General features: G+C 37.3%; 1 protein-coding gene across 3 annotated transcripts in view; it reads left to right on the forward strand.

Annotated features, from left to right (window-relative positions):
* Positions 1 to 14,334, forward strand: part of RGS22 (regulator of G protein signaling 22) — a 138,814-nt gene that overhangs the window by 66,119 nt on the left and 58,361 nt on the right. For all 3 annotated transcript variants that reach the window (XM_027561443.1, XM_027561442.1, XM_027561441.1), the window contains exons 13-14: positions 1,318 to 1,440; positions 2,238 to 2,339. In XM_027561443.1, coding sequence (XP_027417244.1) covers positions 1,318 to 1,440; positions 2,238 to 2,339 — 225 coding nt within the window. The remainder of the gene's footprint in view (positions 1 to 1,317; positions 1,441 to 2,237; positions 2,340 to 14,334) is intronic.

Consider the following 14,334-nt stretch of genomic DNA (forward strand, 5'->3'; position numbering starts at 1 on the left):
ATTAATTAATAATTTTATTTATTTTAATTGAAGGATAATTACTTTACAGTATTGCATTGATTTCTTCCAAACATCACATTCTTATACAAAAACTTCCTATTTCCTTTTGTAACACCATGTTCCTATATACTCCATTGATTACTGTTTTCACAAACAGCCACGTTCTCGTTTTGGTATGATCACACCTCAGACACAAAATAAGACCCTCTAGGATATTTCATGTTATGTTTTAGAAGCTTAGAATTTTTATAAAGCTCAGTATTTCCAGACTATAGTTACCTTGATAATGTGGATTTAACACACCAGTTCTAAATGAAAATTTTACATTCTCTAACAGTTACACTTTAGGGAGAAACCTTGGTAGTCCTAATATTGTCTGAACACTTAGATATAATTTTATACTATTTATTTTATTCTAAGCAAACAAGTCTCTTTTTCTTCTATTTAGTATTTTTCTTACCCAAATAATGGCTTTTTAGTTTTGGAATGCCAGTGGTTAAACATCATAAAAACATTAAATTTTTACCTCACAGTTTGTAATGTAGGGGAATAAAGGGAGATTCTAAAGCAAGAGCAGGAACCTGACTTAAACCCTAAATCGCCCATGCCACAGTTGTCTTATTACAGGGAAGTGCGAGTTTCGCACAACAAATAGCAAAGAGCTCATGTGGATACTGGATGCCCTTTCTTCTTTTAGAGCTACTCTTGTGCTTGGAGAAATAGCCAGTTTTCTATGTTTCAAAAACGGTGTTAGGCTTGCCAGCATTGTTGGCAGAGAAGCCCATAAATAGCAAAGTTTTATGAGAATTTATACTGCCTTTCCACTTGAAGGCCATGACCTTATGGGGTGAGACTGTCCAGAGAGGGACCTCATAAGGACAGTTAATGAGTAGCACTGAGAGGCCTTGAAGATATTTCTTTTTATAACTCTCTTAGCAGCAACTCAAGGCTAAAATAACAGTAAACATGTAGGAAAGAGGCCACCAACGGAGATTTGGAAGACTCCTAAAATGGTATCACTGTGCCTGAAATATGAAAATAGTTGAGGTTGGGAAGTCAGTTTAACATTAAGTTTGAAATCAGATTGGTTTATAATAGAATGAACTCTGCAGCTAGAGTTGGCTCCGTAAACAAATTTTGTGTGACAGTCAGATGCAACATACTGCATTAATTACATATATGGTACAAAAATAAAATAAAACAGTCCCGTGGGGAAATGACAGCCTGGCAGAATTTGTGAAACTCTGTTGTTGTACAATGTCATAAAAAAACTACAATGTTTCTGGGTGAATAATTCACTTCTGTTTGGTTATCTAGATTAAAACCATGGGTGATGGTGCCTTGGGAGGATTTGACATGGAGAGTTTGTTGCAATCTTTGTATGTAGAAAATAGAGCTGGATTCTTCTTTACTAAATTCTGCGAGAACTCAGGGAACAAGGTAGAAGATAGTTATTTTAAATCTGATTTTCTACTTTTATTTAAAATGAGAGATTGAAATAGTTTAATGCTCAAGTAATTATATTTCATTTTAAAATTCCCATTTCTTCTTGTAAAAAATTTCATGCTAAATTATCTAGTAAAAATGTAAATATCTTAGCTATAATTCTCTTTGGTTTACTATCCTACTAAAATTACAAAGAAAAGTACAGATAGATAAGGATTGACCTGCATTATTAACAATTGATTTCTTTCATGTAACTTTATTTCAATGTAATATATATTAACTTTAGAGCTAATTTCTATCAGTCCCTTAATTTTTATTTTTAATAACTCTAGCAATTACAATTGCAATGAATAGTGACAAACTTATTTCAAGGCTTTTTGTTTTGTTTGTTTCTTAGTCATCACAACAGCCTTTATTTTGTTCAGATAAGTATTTCATTAGCTCAGTTATTAGAGTAGCTTTTACTTCTGATATGATATACATTTGCCATGTATATCAAGATGCTTTCAGATTTTAGTTTCATGTCGTAGATATGTGATTACTCTGTATTTACTAGAACACTTAACTTTTTAAATGACCAATTATGTGAGAAACATATATGCAAAAATATAATTTAGTGACAGTACTCATATTTTGTGTGTTGCCTGTTTGTGATAGAAGATAAAACCATCTTAAACTGAACCTGATTTATAGTAACAGCAAAGAGCTAAACAATTACTTGTATTTGAAATTAGGGCTTTGTAGAGTTTTAATAATGATGGTAATAATTTATGTACCTTCTCCATCTGCAGTTGTGGAAGAACTGTGTGTACTTTTGGTTTGACCTACAAGCTTATCATCAGCTTTTCTACCAAGAAACCCTTCACCCTTTTAAAGTATGCAAGCAAGCTCAAGTAAGTAGTAAATAATGTTGGTTCAATGTGACATTCTCAGAACACAGAAATGAAAAGTTTCGTCCAGCCTCAAATAAGAGAAATCTAGGAGTGAGGGCGAAAAGGCAGTGGTTAAATTGTTTCCATTGAATTACTTTATTTAAATATCAGCAGAATATTGTTTTATAGTCTGATTTGTAGACTCTCAGTTTTATCTATCAATATTTTATTTGGTTTGCCTTATTTTCTCTTTGCTGCCGATTAATTGTTCTTCCAGTAAAGAACATGTTATCTTTTTTTTCTCAAGTATGTCTTTTTGCTTTGGTTGTGAGTGACTTAAAAGAGAACCCTGAGGGGGACTTGTAATGAATTACTGAAGTGATTGGGAGCAGCGGCGTTAACCAAAGCTACTCTGTGAGCTTCCTGCAGCAATCAGCTGTTGGAGACACTTAGGCTGTTGGCATGCGTGTCTAATGAGGGGGAAAGGATGTCGACTGACTCCTTGTGTCGTCACGGCCCTGTGTCATCACCTGGGCCTCTGTGCTACACACCATATAAGACAGATACTCAGAGCTGGAGAAAAGAGCATCTTTAGACCTCTTGAAAGCAAAATAGAGGATGAAGAACAGGATTCTCTGCAGAGAGAGAGAAACAATAGCCACTTTTTGAGGCGAAAAGGAAAGGGAATAAAATTATGACCTAAGCTAACTTGTCTTTTCAGTTTTTATTCTTAGGCTCTCCCGATCCTTTATGGAGAGAGGTCATCAAGCCTAGAAAACTGCTAATCTCTTCTATGTCCCTTTTCCACTTAAGTGATTCTTGTAATTCTGAAATAACCTCATTATAGAGGAACTTTCTCTAAACACTGCTGAGGAGATTAGCTTCATCACATTGTTCCTTCTCTTATCATAATCCTGTTCAGAACATCAGAGAGCACTGCTAGGCATTGGTTGTTAGCCACCGCCCTGACTTTGGTATTAGTAACTATGTTTTATGAATCAGCTGACGGAGCTTTGTACTTTTGTACCACAAGAATAAGGGCTTCAGTTCCTACACGGCCCAGATCTGGCCCCATGACATCATGAAGTTATATCTCTAATTTGCCAGCACCATTTTCTGAGACCACACAGTTGGCTCTTCTGCTTGTTAATCCTTCACCTGTAACTCTCTACTTATCCTTCTTCCCCTAACCTATTGCCCTGACAGTTAAAGTGCCACCTGTTATTTTTATTATGTTTTCACTACTACAAAACTTGCTCTTCCAAAAGTCTTCAGCTGCTCAAGTAAGGAGGTTTTTCTGTTGCTGTTGTAATCACAGTATTTCCATATACTTGTAGAAGTGGGAGTTCTATTTGAGTTTGGTAGATGTTAATTCTTTGTAATGGCATTCAACCAGCTATAAATGATTGTGAAACAAGATACACTCAAATTTTGGTTATTCTGAGATGGATTACTCTGTTTGGGGATTATCAAGGCCCATAAACTTTTTATCCTTCTCTAGCTTCTCTTTTGAGGAATCAAAACAGAGTGGGCGGAGGGGAGTGTTGGAGACATTGGTTTTAGTTTAATTGGGAGGAATAAAAGGAGCAAAACATGTGATCTTTTTGACTTGCTTGCTTTTTGCATCTGTGGCTATTTTATTTTTCTGTTAGTGGAGCAGCTGTCTAAATTGGCTTAGGTTTTAATTATCCAAGATTTCTGTGTCTCCAGATGTAAGAATTGCTTCTAATACCATAACCCTATATAGATTTGTTTCACAATATGAAACACCTTTTGTTTCTTTAGATTCAAAAATAGAAATGCTGTATAACTTCCTTCAGGGGTACATTTACAATACAGATCTCTGGATTGATCATGCCAGTGGCAGAACAGTTGGCACTGCGTTAAAGTTGCTGTGAATTTGGTTTTTGTACATCTGAAAAACTGTATAGTAAGAGACCAAGAGTTGATTATAAAAGACTTACATGCTTTTCTGTTTGCTGATCAGCAAATTACTTACCTTGAAATTTTATTACCTCAAGAAGTATTGGAGAAATATCTGCAGGCAAACTAGATGGGAGGTCAGTGACAGTGACTTAGCATGACGAGCTATGGTCCAAGAGTTTGAACTACAGTCTTGGGTACATCCTGAAGGTTTCTTTGCAGCACAGCTTCAAGACAGCATAGTTCAGTTAGAAACCGAATGAAATGGTCTTGGCAAGAGGGATTGGAATCACCACCAGGATTCAGAGATACAGTCTTTGATCCCAGCAACAACTTGCCAGGGGACCATCTGTCACTGCCAAGGTTAGGAGCCACCAGTAGTCCTACAGCTTTCTTTAATGTCGCATACTTGCTTCAGTAAGGCTTCCCTTGGGGCTCTGCAGTAAAGAATCCACCTGCAACGCAGGAGACTCGGGTTCAATCCCTGGGTCCGGAAGATACCCTGGAGAAGGAAATGGCAACCCGTTCCAGTATTCTTGCCTGGGAAATCCCGTGGACAGAGCGGCCTGGCAGGCTACAATCCATGGGGTCGCAAATGAGTCAGACATGACTTGTAAGTGCCTAAACAAGCACAACTTGCTTCGTGACCGAGCACTACGACAGAATAGAGTGGGTCTCAGGTCCACTGTCTTTTGTGACTTCTTCCATCTTTGTAGAACTCTTTAAAAGAAACTGTGTCCTAACAAAAACTACACGTTTAAAAATTACCACTTTCCATAGCATATACATTGAGATTTAAAAAAATTTGGTAAACTTGTATGGTGCAGAAATATTATAAATGTTTACACATACACACACACAAACATGTTCAAAATTAAAAGTCAATGGGAAGGATGAAGAGAGAAAAAACAGTAAAAATAAACGCATAGGAGAAAAGTTATTTGGAAATTGTAGGAACTAATGAGTAAAGAGAGCAGATAAGAATGAAATGGATGTGAGGAATAAGAGGATTGCTAGGTAAATCCACAGCACTTTTACCACACAGTACTGTTTAATATAAAGATATTCTTGCAGCAATGTGAGATTTTTGTCTTGAATTGAACATCAGGGTAACACATTTTTTATTGAAGTATAGTTTATTTATGATATTTCAGGTATATAGCAAAGTGATCAGAATATTATATATTAATTTGTCTTATACCCACCAAGTAGTCTTGAGTATATTTTTGATTACAGCCAATGCTGTGTAGATTTATTCATGCACAGATATCTTGCTTACTCTTGGTTTTTGCATCACATTCCTTCGTTTGGGTTTGATTTCTGAACAATAGCTTTTAGTAGGTTTTTCGTTAGGATTTCCTAGTGGTAAAATATCTCTCAGGTTTTGTCTGTCTGAAAATGTCTGTTCTCTCGTTGATCATTTAGTTGAATATAGAATTCTAGGTGGGAAGTTTTCTCTTAGCACTTTGCAGATATTATTCTGTGTTATGGTTTTTCTATTGCTATTATTGAAGAGTTTGCTGTTGCTCCTCTCAGGGAGGATTTTTTAATCATTGCTTTTATAATCTTCCCCTTGACCTTGGGGTTCTATATGTTACCTCAATATATTTACTACAATTATCTTTCTTGGGTCTAAGTTGTTTCTAGAATCTGAGGAATCATATCTTTCATCAATTCTGGAAAATTCTCAGCCGTTATTTCTCTCAGTCTTTCTAATTAGTTTTTCTGGATTCTCCGATCAATGTGTTCTCTGGATTCTTTGGTCAATTTTGGTGTTTTTCAGCCTGTCTTATATCTCTCTTAGTCTCTCAAGTCTTTCCATCTTATAACATCTGTGTTATATGTTATAAACCGAACTAGATCAATTTTCTTTGATCTGTTGTCTGGTTCATGTATTATTTCTTCAGCAGATTTCAATTTGCTGTTTAACCCATCCATTGAGTTAAATCATTTAAGGAACTGCTTTTTTTTTTATTAGATATTCTACTTGTATTTTTAAACCTTCCTGTTGTTTTATCTTTTTGTCTTTTTCTTCATGTTTTTATTTCTCCTTTTATATCTCTAAGCATTTTAAACATGTTTCATAGTCTGTAGCTGTGTTATCTATTCCTGCGTGAGAATATTAATATAACATTGTAGCTTAAATAGCACACATTTATTACCTCTCAGTTAATACAGGTAGGGAATCTGGACACAGCTTTGCTGGGTCCTCCACAAGGCTGTAAATCAGGATATTGACCAGCACCGGTTGCTCATCTGGGGCTCAACTGGAGAAAGGTCTGCTTCGGTACTCACGTGGTTGGTAGCATTCAGTTCCTTGCAGGTCACCAGAATAAGAACTCAGTTTTTGCTGGCTGTTAGCTAGCAGCCACTTCAGCTCTCTGACATGTGGCGCTCTCCACATGGCAGATCACAGTGTGGCAGCTCATTTCTCAAAAAACAGCAAGGATGATAGTTTCTTAGTAAAACTGGTATTAAGTAACATACCAGCATGTAATGTAATCATGTACTCGTAAGCACATAAATCTCATCACTGTTGCTTTATTCTGTGGGTTAGAAGCAAGCCATATGTTATGCCCACACTTCGGGGGAGAGAGTTATGAGAGGGAATGACACTGGGCGACACTGTGTTTGCGGGAGCCACCCTAGAGTCTGGCTGCTATGGTATCCAGTAATTCCACAATTTGTAATTCTTGGGAGAACTGATTCTTCTATTTATTATTTCTGCTGACATGGTGGATTCTTTCTTTGTGTGTTTTGTAATTTTGACTTATGAGCTCTTATAGTGAGATTTTTGTCTGTGGCGCTTCTGCTAGGCACATTTTTAATGCCAATTTATCATCTTGGAGTTTCTTCATTTGACAAGTGTAATCTTGAAAACCAAACCCAAATGATGATAAACTCATGATAGTGAATCCTCAGGAGATATATTTTTTTTAATATATATATACACAGTATAAGCCAAGACAAGCAAACTTCTTTTTGTTTCTTGGGCTTGGTAGGCGTATATAGGTACATCTTTTCCCACTCTCCATTTCACTTTGTGTGTACCCTTCAAGGACCATAGTGTGTCTATGGGGGTCAGTGTCACATTTTCACTTTGTGAGGGCCCAAGGCTTTGCCTCCTGTACCCTGTGGCTCTTACCACCCACATCCTTAACTCACCCTGTAGTTGTCTCATTATCAGCTCATGTTTAGCACCCTGGTTTTCAGTACACTCCTTAATTTTGACCCATGGTAATTTTCCTTATTACCCCAGCTATGCATTTAATAGGATATTAGTTATACTTTACCAATATTTCTAGGCAGTTTATAGAGAAAAAATTTTCAAGTAATCTAACCTGGCAACATACCAAAAAAAGGTATGTTTTTTGAGTCTCTACAAGAGGTGGTCATGTATTTTCTAATTTAATACCCATAGTAAAAATGTGAAGTGAAAATGTTAGTTGCTCAGTCGTGTCCAACTCTTTGAGACCCCACAGACTGTAGCCAGCCAGGCTCCTCTGTCCATGGAATTTTCCAGGCAAGAATACTGGAGTGGGTAGCCATTCGCTTCTCCCGGGAATCTTCCTAACCCAGGGAATGAACCCGGGTCTCCTGCATTGCAGGCAGATTCTTTACCATCTGAGCCATCAGGGAATGCCTAGGATGTGAAGCATTTGTAACCTATTTTTATAGATAAAGAAGAATCTAGATCTCTGAAATATTACCCTTGCTAGTATTTCATAGCTGGGAACAAAATTAAGCTCAAACTTGAGGTGCAGAACCTACTTCATTGCTATACTTTGCCTTCCCCGCTCTACGTATAAAACCTCATGTCTATCTCAGAGGACTTGGTAAGGTCTGCATTAGATAATGTAGGTGAAAATATTTTGTAGTTTAATGCAGAGCACTCTGAAGTAAGTAGGTATTATTAGAGTCACGACTTAATGTTAACCTCAGATATGCAGATGACACCACCCTTATGGCAGAAAGTGAAGAACAACTAAAGAGCCTCTTGATGAAAGTGAAAGAGGAGAGTGAAAAAGTTGGCTTAAAGCTCAACATTCAGAAAACTAAGATCATGGCATCTGGTCCCATCACTTCATGGGAAACAGATGGGGAAACAGTAGAAACAGTGGCTGACTTTATTTTGGGGGGCTCCAAAATCACTGCAGATGGTGATTGCAGCCAGGAAATTAAAAGACGCTTACTCCTTGGAAGTAAAGTTATGACCAACCTAGATAGCATATTCAAAAGCAGAGACATATTACTTTGCCAACAAAGGTTCATCTAGTCAAGGCTATGGTTTTTCCAGTGGTCATGTATGGATGTGAGAGTTGGACTATAAAGAAAGCTGAGCGCCGAAGAATAGATGCTTTTGAACTATGGTGTTGGAGAAGACTCTTGAGAGTCCCTTGGACTGCAAGGAGATCCAACCACTCCATCCTAAAGGAGATCAGCCCTGGGTGTTCATTGGAAGGACTGATGTTGAAGCCGAAACTGCAATATTTTGGCCACCTGATGCGGAAAGCTGACTCATTTGAAGAGACCCTGATGTTGGGAAAGATTGAAGGCAGGAGAAGGGGACAACAGAGGATGACATGGTTGGATGGCATCACCAACTCAATGGACATGAGTTTGGGTGGACTCCAGGAGTTGGTGACAGACAGGGAGGCCTGGCGTGCTGTAGTTCATGGGGTCGCAAAGAGTCGGACACAACTGAGCGACTGAACTGAACTGAACTTAAAGTTCTATCAATTACCTGGTTAATGGGGAAGGAAGACAGGAATTTGAAGAAACTGAAGCAAATAAGATGGAAGAACAGTAATTCCTAAACCAATAGCTATTCATTCAACTAAATACTATAATTTATTCTGAGATTCAAAATATCACTTAAAACATTTTTCATAGAACTACAACCTTGTAAACTATATTTTATAATATTGTTACTTAATTAATTAGCAGAGAGCCTGCTATGTGCCAAGTAATGTTCTGTGAATACAGATATGATTAGGACAAAGTTCTCAGCTTAAAGAGCTTACTCTGTAGTGGGGGAGAGAGATAATTACAAATGGAGGTACGTCAGCCAGGTTTAAAATAAAACGAGATAGTGGCATCTTAGGGGAGGGGAAAGTCACTCAGCTGTGTCCAACTCTTTGCAACCCCTCCTGGCATGTAGCCTGCCAGGCTCTGTCCATGGAATTCTCCAGGCAAGAATACTGGAGTGGGTAGCTATTTCCTTCTCCAGGGAATGGCATCTTAAGTGAAAATTACATAAGTTCCTTCTTTACCAGCAGATAAATGTTGGTTATCATTAAAAAAAAAAAAAAAAATCAACTTCTTTTCAGATACTTGAAGAAGGGAAGGAGCTATTTACTTTTTTTTTTCATTTTTGAGTCAAAAACTTATCCTTTGGTCATATTCCTACCCTGTGAAGCAATACAAAATAAATCTGTTTTTTGGGTGACAACTTTTCAAACAAAAAACTTATACTGTCCAGTTTTATTTATATCAGTAACTTTAGACAAAATCTCATATCTTTCCATCATCTTTAATCATACTACATGAAATCTTGACATTTGCAAGTTCCATTCCTGGCATCACCACCCAGTAATCTGACAGCTTGGAAATATGTGGCCGAATGCTTGTAGTAAGTGATGATTGACTCTTGTGCTTCTGTGTCCCTACAAAGCAATCAGCTGGTTGGTCCCCGGGCAAATAAGTCCATCTGAGTAACTACCCCTACGTGCCCAGGGTCTATAAGGGTTGGCTCTTACATTTAGAGAAAGGAAACCAAAAAACTAAGTTAATGTCATCAGACCCATACTGTCTGTTGATATTTTTAGGAAGCCATAAGTTACAATATAATAATAATGCAGAATTCATTAATATACTCATTTAACAATTATTTACTGCTATCCTTCTCATCCTCTCTGGCCCCCAATCATTTATCTTTTCCATTGGGTCATCTCAGGCACAGTGTGGATCCAAATGAAGTTCATTCCAAGTTGTGCCCTACCTCAGGATTCTATAGGAATGTCCATGTATTTGACCCCTTTGTTCCTGCTCCGTTTTCTATTACTGTGGAAACAAGAAATAAATGTGAACTGCATAGCACTTAGACCAGCAATTACAGGCACATTTGCTCTAGCCTAAAAACATTCTAGATATTTCCACAAGCATTTATCAAACAGTTCTATACACAAGGCTCTGATCCATGCTGGGAGCACTTTGGAAACAAAGCCCATACAGGTGCTATCACCCAAATGCTGTCAAAGTTCAAGAATGAGCTCTTTTTTGCCTGTTTTTCCAGAGAGTCCTAGAAAGATTGAGAAAGATGAGACTGTAGCTTTTTCTCTATAAAATTTTCATTATCCTGACAATGTTTTCCAATGAAGCCTGAGCTAATTTTAGGTAACTGAAACCTTGGGTGTTACCACAGATTCCTTTGAAAAAAATTTTATGGCATAAGAGAGGCAGTGTTGAAGATTTTTTTTTTTTTTGATAATCAGCTTAGTTTTTCCTTTGCTTGCTGTCAGCCATTACCTTAATTGTTTAGCTCCTCTCTTTGCCTGGCATTTGCAGGACTTAAAGACTTCAGGGTGGTCCTGACATTTTCATTAAAGTGCTATGAGCTAAGTGCTCCTTCTCTCGCCTCATGGTGTATTTTCAGGTGCACTAACAGAGATCATTATTTCTTCATACAGCGGCAGTATGAAGAATCAAGCTGTGTTTCTTGAAAGATGAATGGGCATGGGTGAGGGGGAAGGTTGGGGTGATGATTAAATGTGGAAAATCATGCACCTCTTTAATGCTCCATGGTAAATTTCAGTGTCTTTATAATTAGGTTGTTTGTGAGTGTCAGGGCTGTTGTTATTCAGGCGGTGTTACATTATTTGTTTTTGTTACCAGAGAGATGGTGTCTCAAGTAGCAGCGGGGCTTGGACTCTTTGAGCACTATGAGTCACTGAGCACGGAATCCACAGGGTTCTCGTCTTGCTTCCCATCTTGCGGCACTTGCTAGCGGACTCAGGAAGCACACGTGTGGCAGCCAGCTTTCTGACTCACAGTTATTCATTCGTTCCACCTGTTCCTGATGTTGATGCCAGCTACCTGTGTTCAGTCCTAAGAGTCTGAATATTATAGGATTATGGACCAAAAAACATCCTCTTTCAATCCTTTTGTTTCCAGAAAAATCAACACCTGAACTTCTCTAAACCATAATTATCAGTGTACCTGACCTTCATTTATTTAATGTTAACTATCTGTCGGGTTCTATGGAAATCACTTTACATGGGTAATTTTATTTAGTTCTTGGACAGTTCTAAGAGGTAGATATTAGTGTTTGTCCATTTTATAGACTTGTTAGAGAAGCTGAGTAATTTCCTAAGGCAAGACTTTCCGTTTGGTGGTTAAGTGAACTTGGAATTAGAACCAAGGTTTGACTCCAGACTCTATACTAAGAAGTCTCTGTTTATTTATTGAACAAATCTATTAAAAGTGTGAACGTGAAAGTGTTGGTCGGTAAGTCATGTCCGACTCTTTGTGACCCCATGGACTGTAGCTTACCAGGCTCTGTCCATGGAATTCTCCAGGCAAGAATACTGGAATGGGTTGCTGTTCCCTTCTGCAGGGATCAAACCTGAGTCTCCCGCATTGCAGGCAGATTCTTTACCGCTAGTGGTTACCGTGTTTAACTTTTCACTTTGATATCTTAAAATGTTGTCAATATTGAATATCAGATTTCACCGTTAGCATTTTCCGCCACTGGACTATAAGTTCCAAGAAGACAGTCTGCTTTCTTCACCTTGTGTATTCAGAACTGAAGCTGCATCATGTAAGAGGTGCTGTAGTATTTTTGAAGGACTGAATGAAGTCATTGGCAGGCTTACATTCTTAGCAATATATTATTAGTATGAACCTAATTATAGATAATAATTGATTATTTATAAATGACTACCAGCCAGGTGTTTTTAATTTTTTAAAAAAAAGTTGATAAAATAACTTAATGAGCCCCATGTACCATCACCCAGCTTCAACAGTGATCAAAATCCTGACTTTCCAGACATGCTATGTTTATAGTCTAAGATTGCTGTTAATAAGGAGCTTTTTACAAGCTTCACTGGAGCAACAGTGAAATCTCTGTGTCTCCTCCCTCCTCACTGAACTCAGAAACAAGGTTGCTTTCTGAAACTTACACTGTTAAATCAGTGTGTACTAATTCAGAAGGGATATGAGCAGTTGTCTAGAGACAGAATGGCTTCATAGGTCTTAACACTTGTAATGAATGTACCTGTACATCTAAAGGAGGAGTCCCAGGTAAGAACAGGCTTTGGTCAGCAGCAGCATCCAGAAAGGGAGGTGTCACAGACTAGTCCTTGACCTTGCACTTGAAGTGCTGTACTCAGCCAGCTGCTCCTGTGTGCACAGTGTCAGCCTGATAGCTCCGGAAAGAAAGAAATTCATAGAAGCATAGTTAACTTCACTTATTCTGACTCGAAGCAACCTGCTACACTTGAGCTTGCTTTCCAAGGTGCTGTGCTGGTGAATGTCAATATCCCACCTGTTTGGTGGTTGATTTTCTCACTGTAAAGTAATTCCTCAATATGCTGGTTTTAGTATCAGTTTTTTATACTTTGTTGGCATGGATTAGCTTCTCTGTGAGGCAGGATTTTTAGGCCAAAAATGTTAATAATATAATACTTTTCTCATTGAAGTATTCTCTGTTCACTTTTCAAGGAATTATTTTTATTAAAGGCTAAATAATTCCATTAGTTTAAAAAAATATATATATATATTGCTTTTGTCTGTTAAAATGTTTTTTTAAATGAATTAAAAAATTATAGAAAATAAAATCCTTATTTGTTGCTTAGGTTTCCTAAATGCCTTAGTAATAATTCTTTTTGTGATTTTATTCCATCATATACTTAATCAGTTTTGCTTAAAATACCTTAAGCAATGGCCCAAATCAGTCTTAAGCCTAGTCTATTTTGTCCCTTGAGCTTGTGGTTTGTTTTTGGCTTTACTTAACATGTTGTTTTTCCTTTTGATTTTTCTTTCTGTCCAAAATGATTCAAGTTTGTTTTACACTTTTATCCTATTGGCATTTTCTTAGGTTCTCTTCTGCGTTGAATTCTACTTACTAGAGTCAGAGTACTTGCCAGAAATTCTGTGTTTGATTGTCATCACATTATCATTTTTGTGCAACTCCGTCTCATGTTGATCTCTGCAGTAGTTTGCCTCAGTATCAGGATGTTGCAATCTCTAGATCTCATCTTTAAGATTCCTAATTGAAAAACCCCAATGTCCTTCACATAAAAATCCATTTGTGGAAAGCTCCATCTGTAATTTATTCCCTCTCGGCATAGCTCCTCAGTAATGTTTTTGAGTTTCTTGTGGGATATGAGAGGTCATTAAAAATCATCATTTTTTCCTCCTTTTACAGAAAAAAAAATTGGATTGCTTGAACTTGCTCGTTATTTTCTTTTTTCTGCCTCATATGAACTCAGATAATGATGTTCTACGCTGCTAGAGCTGTGAAGTTATGAAAACAGACTTTTCTTTTTGTTGAAGTAAATATTTTGTGATTTCTGAAAGTGTCCCATATCAAGGCATTTACATTCCTTTTATAAACCCCTCCAGGGACTCTTTGCCTTTAGCTTTTTGGAGCACAGTTTCATTTCATTTTTTTTATATGAATTCCAAGGATGGAATTATTGAGCTCAGTTGAGAAGATCCCACGTTACTTGCTGTTTGCCTTCAAGTACAGTAATATGGTTTTTTGTTGTTATTACAATGTAGTGGACATCTGTTCTGTTGTGTTCTGCGATTGTCTGTGAAGTGATCTTGGTCTCTTCGGGGTCCAGACACTACATCAAGATCCATTAGTACCAGTTTTATTTCTCATTATGTTTTAATGGTTCTTCTTTGTAGCTGCTCCTTGTACTTTCTCATGAGGACACATTAACAAGCTCGTCCCAACTAAACTCTTACCTATTCTGATTTACTAATCAGACTGAAGTTAAATTTAACATTTGAAGCTTAACTTTGCCATTTTCTAAATAAAGACTATTCAGAATGTAAACAATTTCAAAGAAAAACTTACTTGTCC

Source organism: Bos indicus x Bos taurus, chromosome 14 (genome assembly GCF_003369695.1).
Source record: "Bos indicus x Bos taurus breed Angus x Brahman F1 hybrid chromosome 14, Bos_hybrid_MaternalHap_v2.0, whole genome shotgun sequence".
In the NCBI taxonomy this organism is placed as follows: Eukaryota; Metazoa; Chordata; class Mammalia; order Artiodactyla; family Bovidae; genus Bos; species Bos indicus x Bos taurus.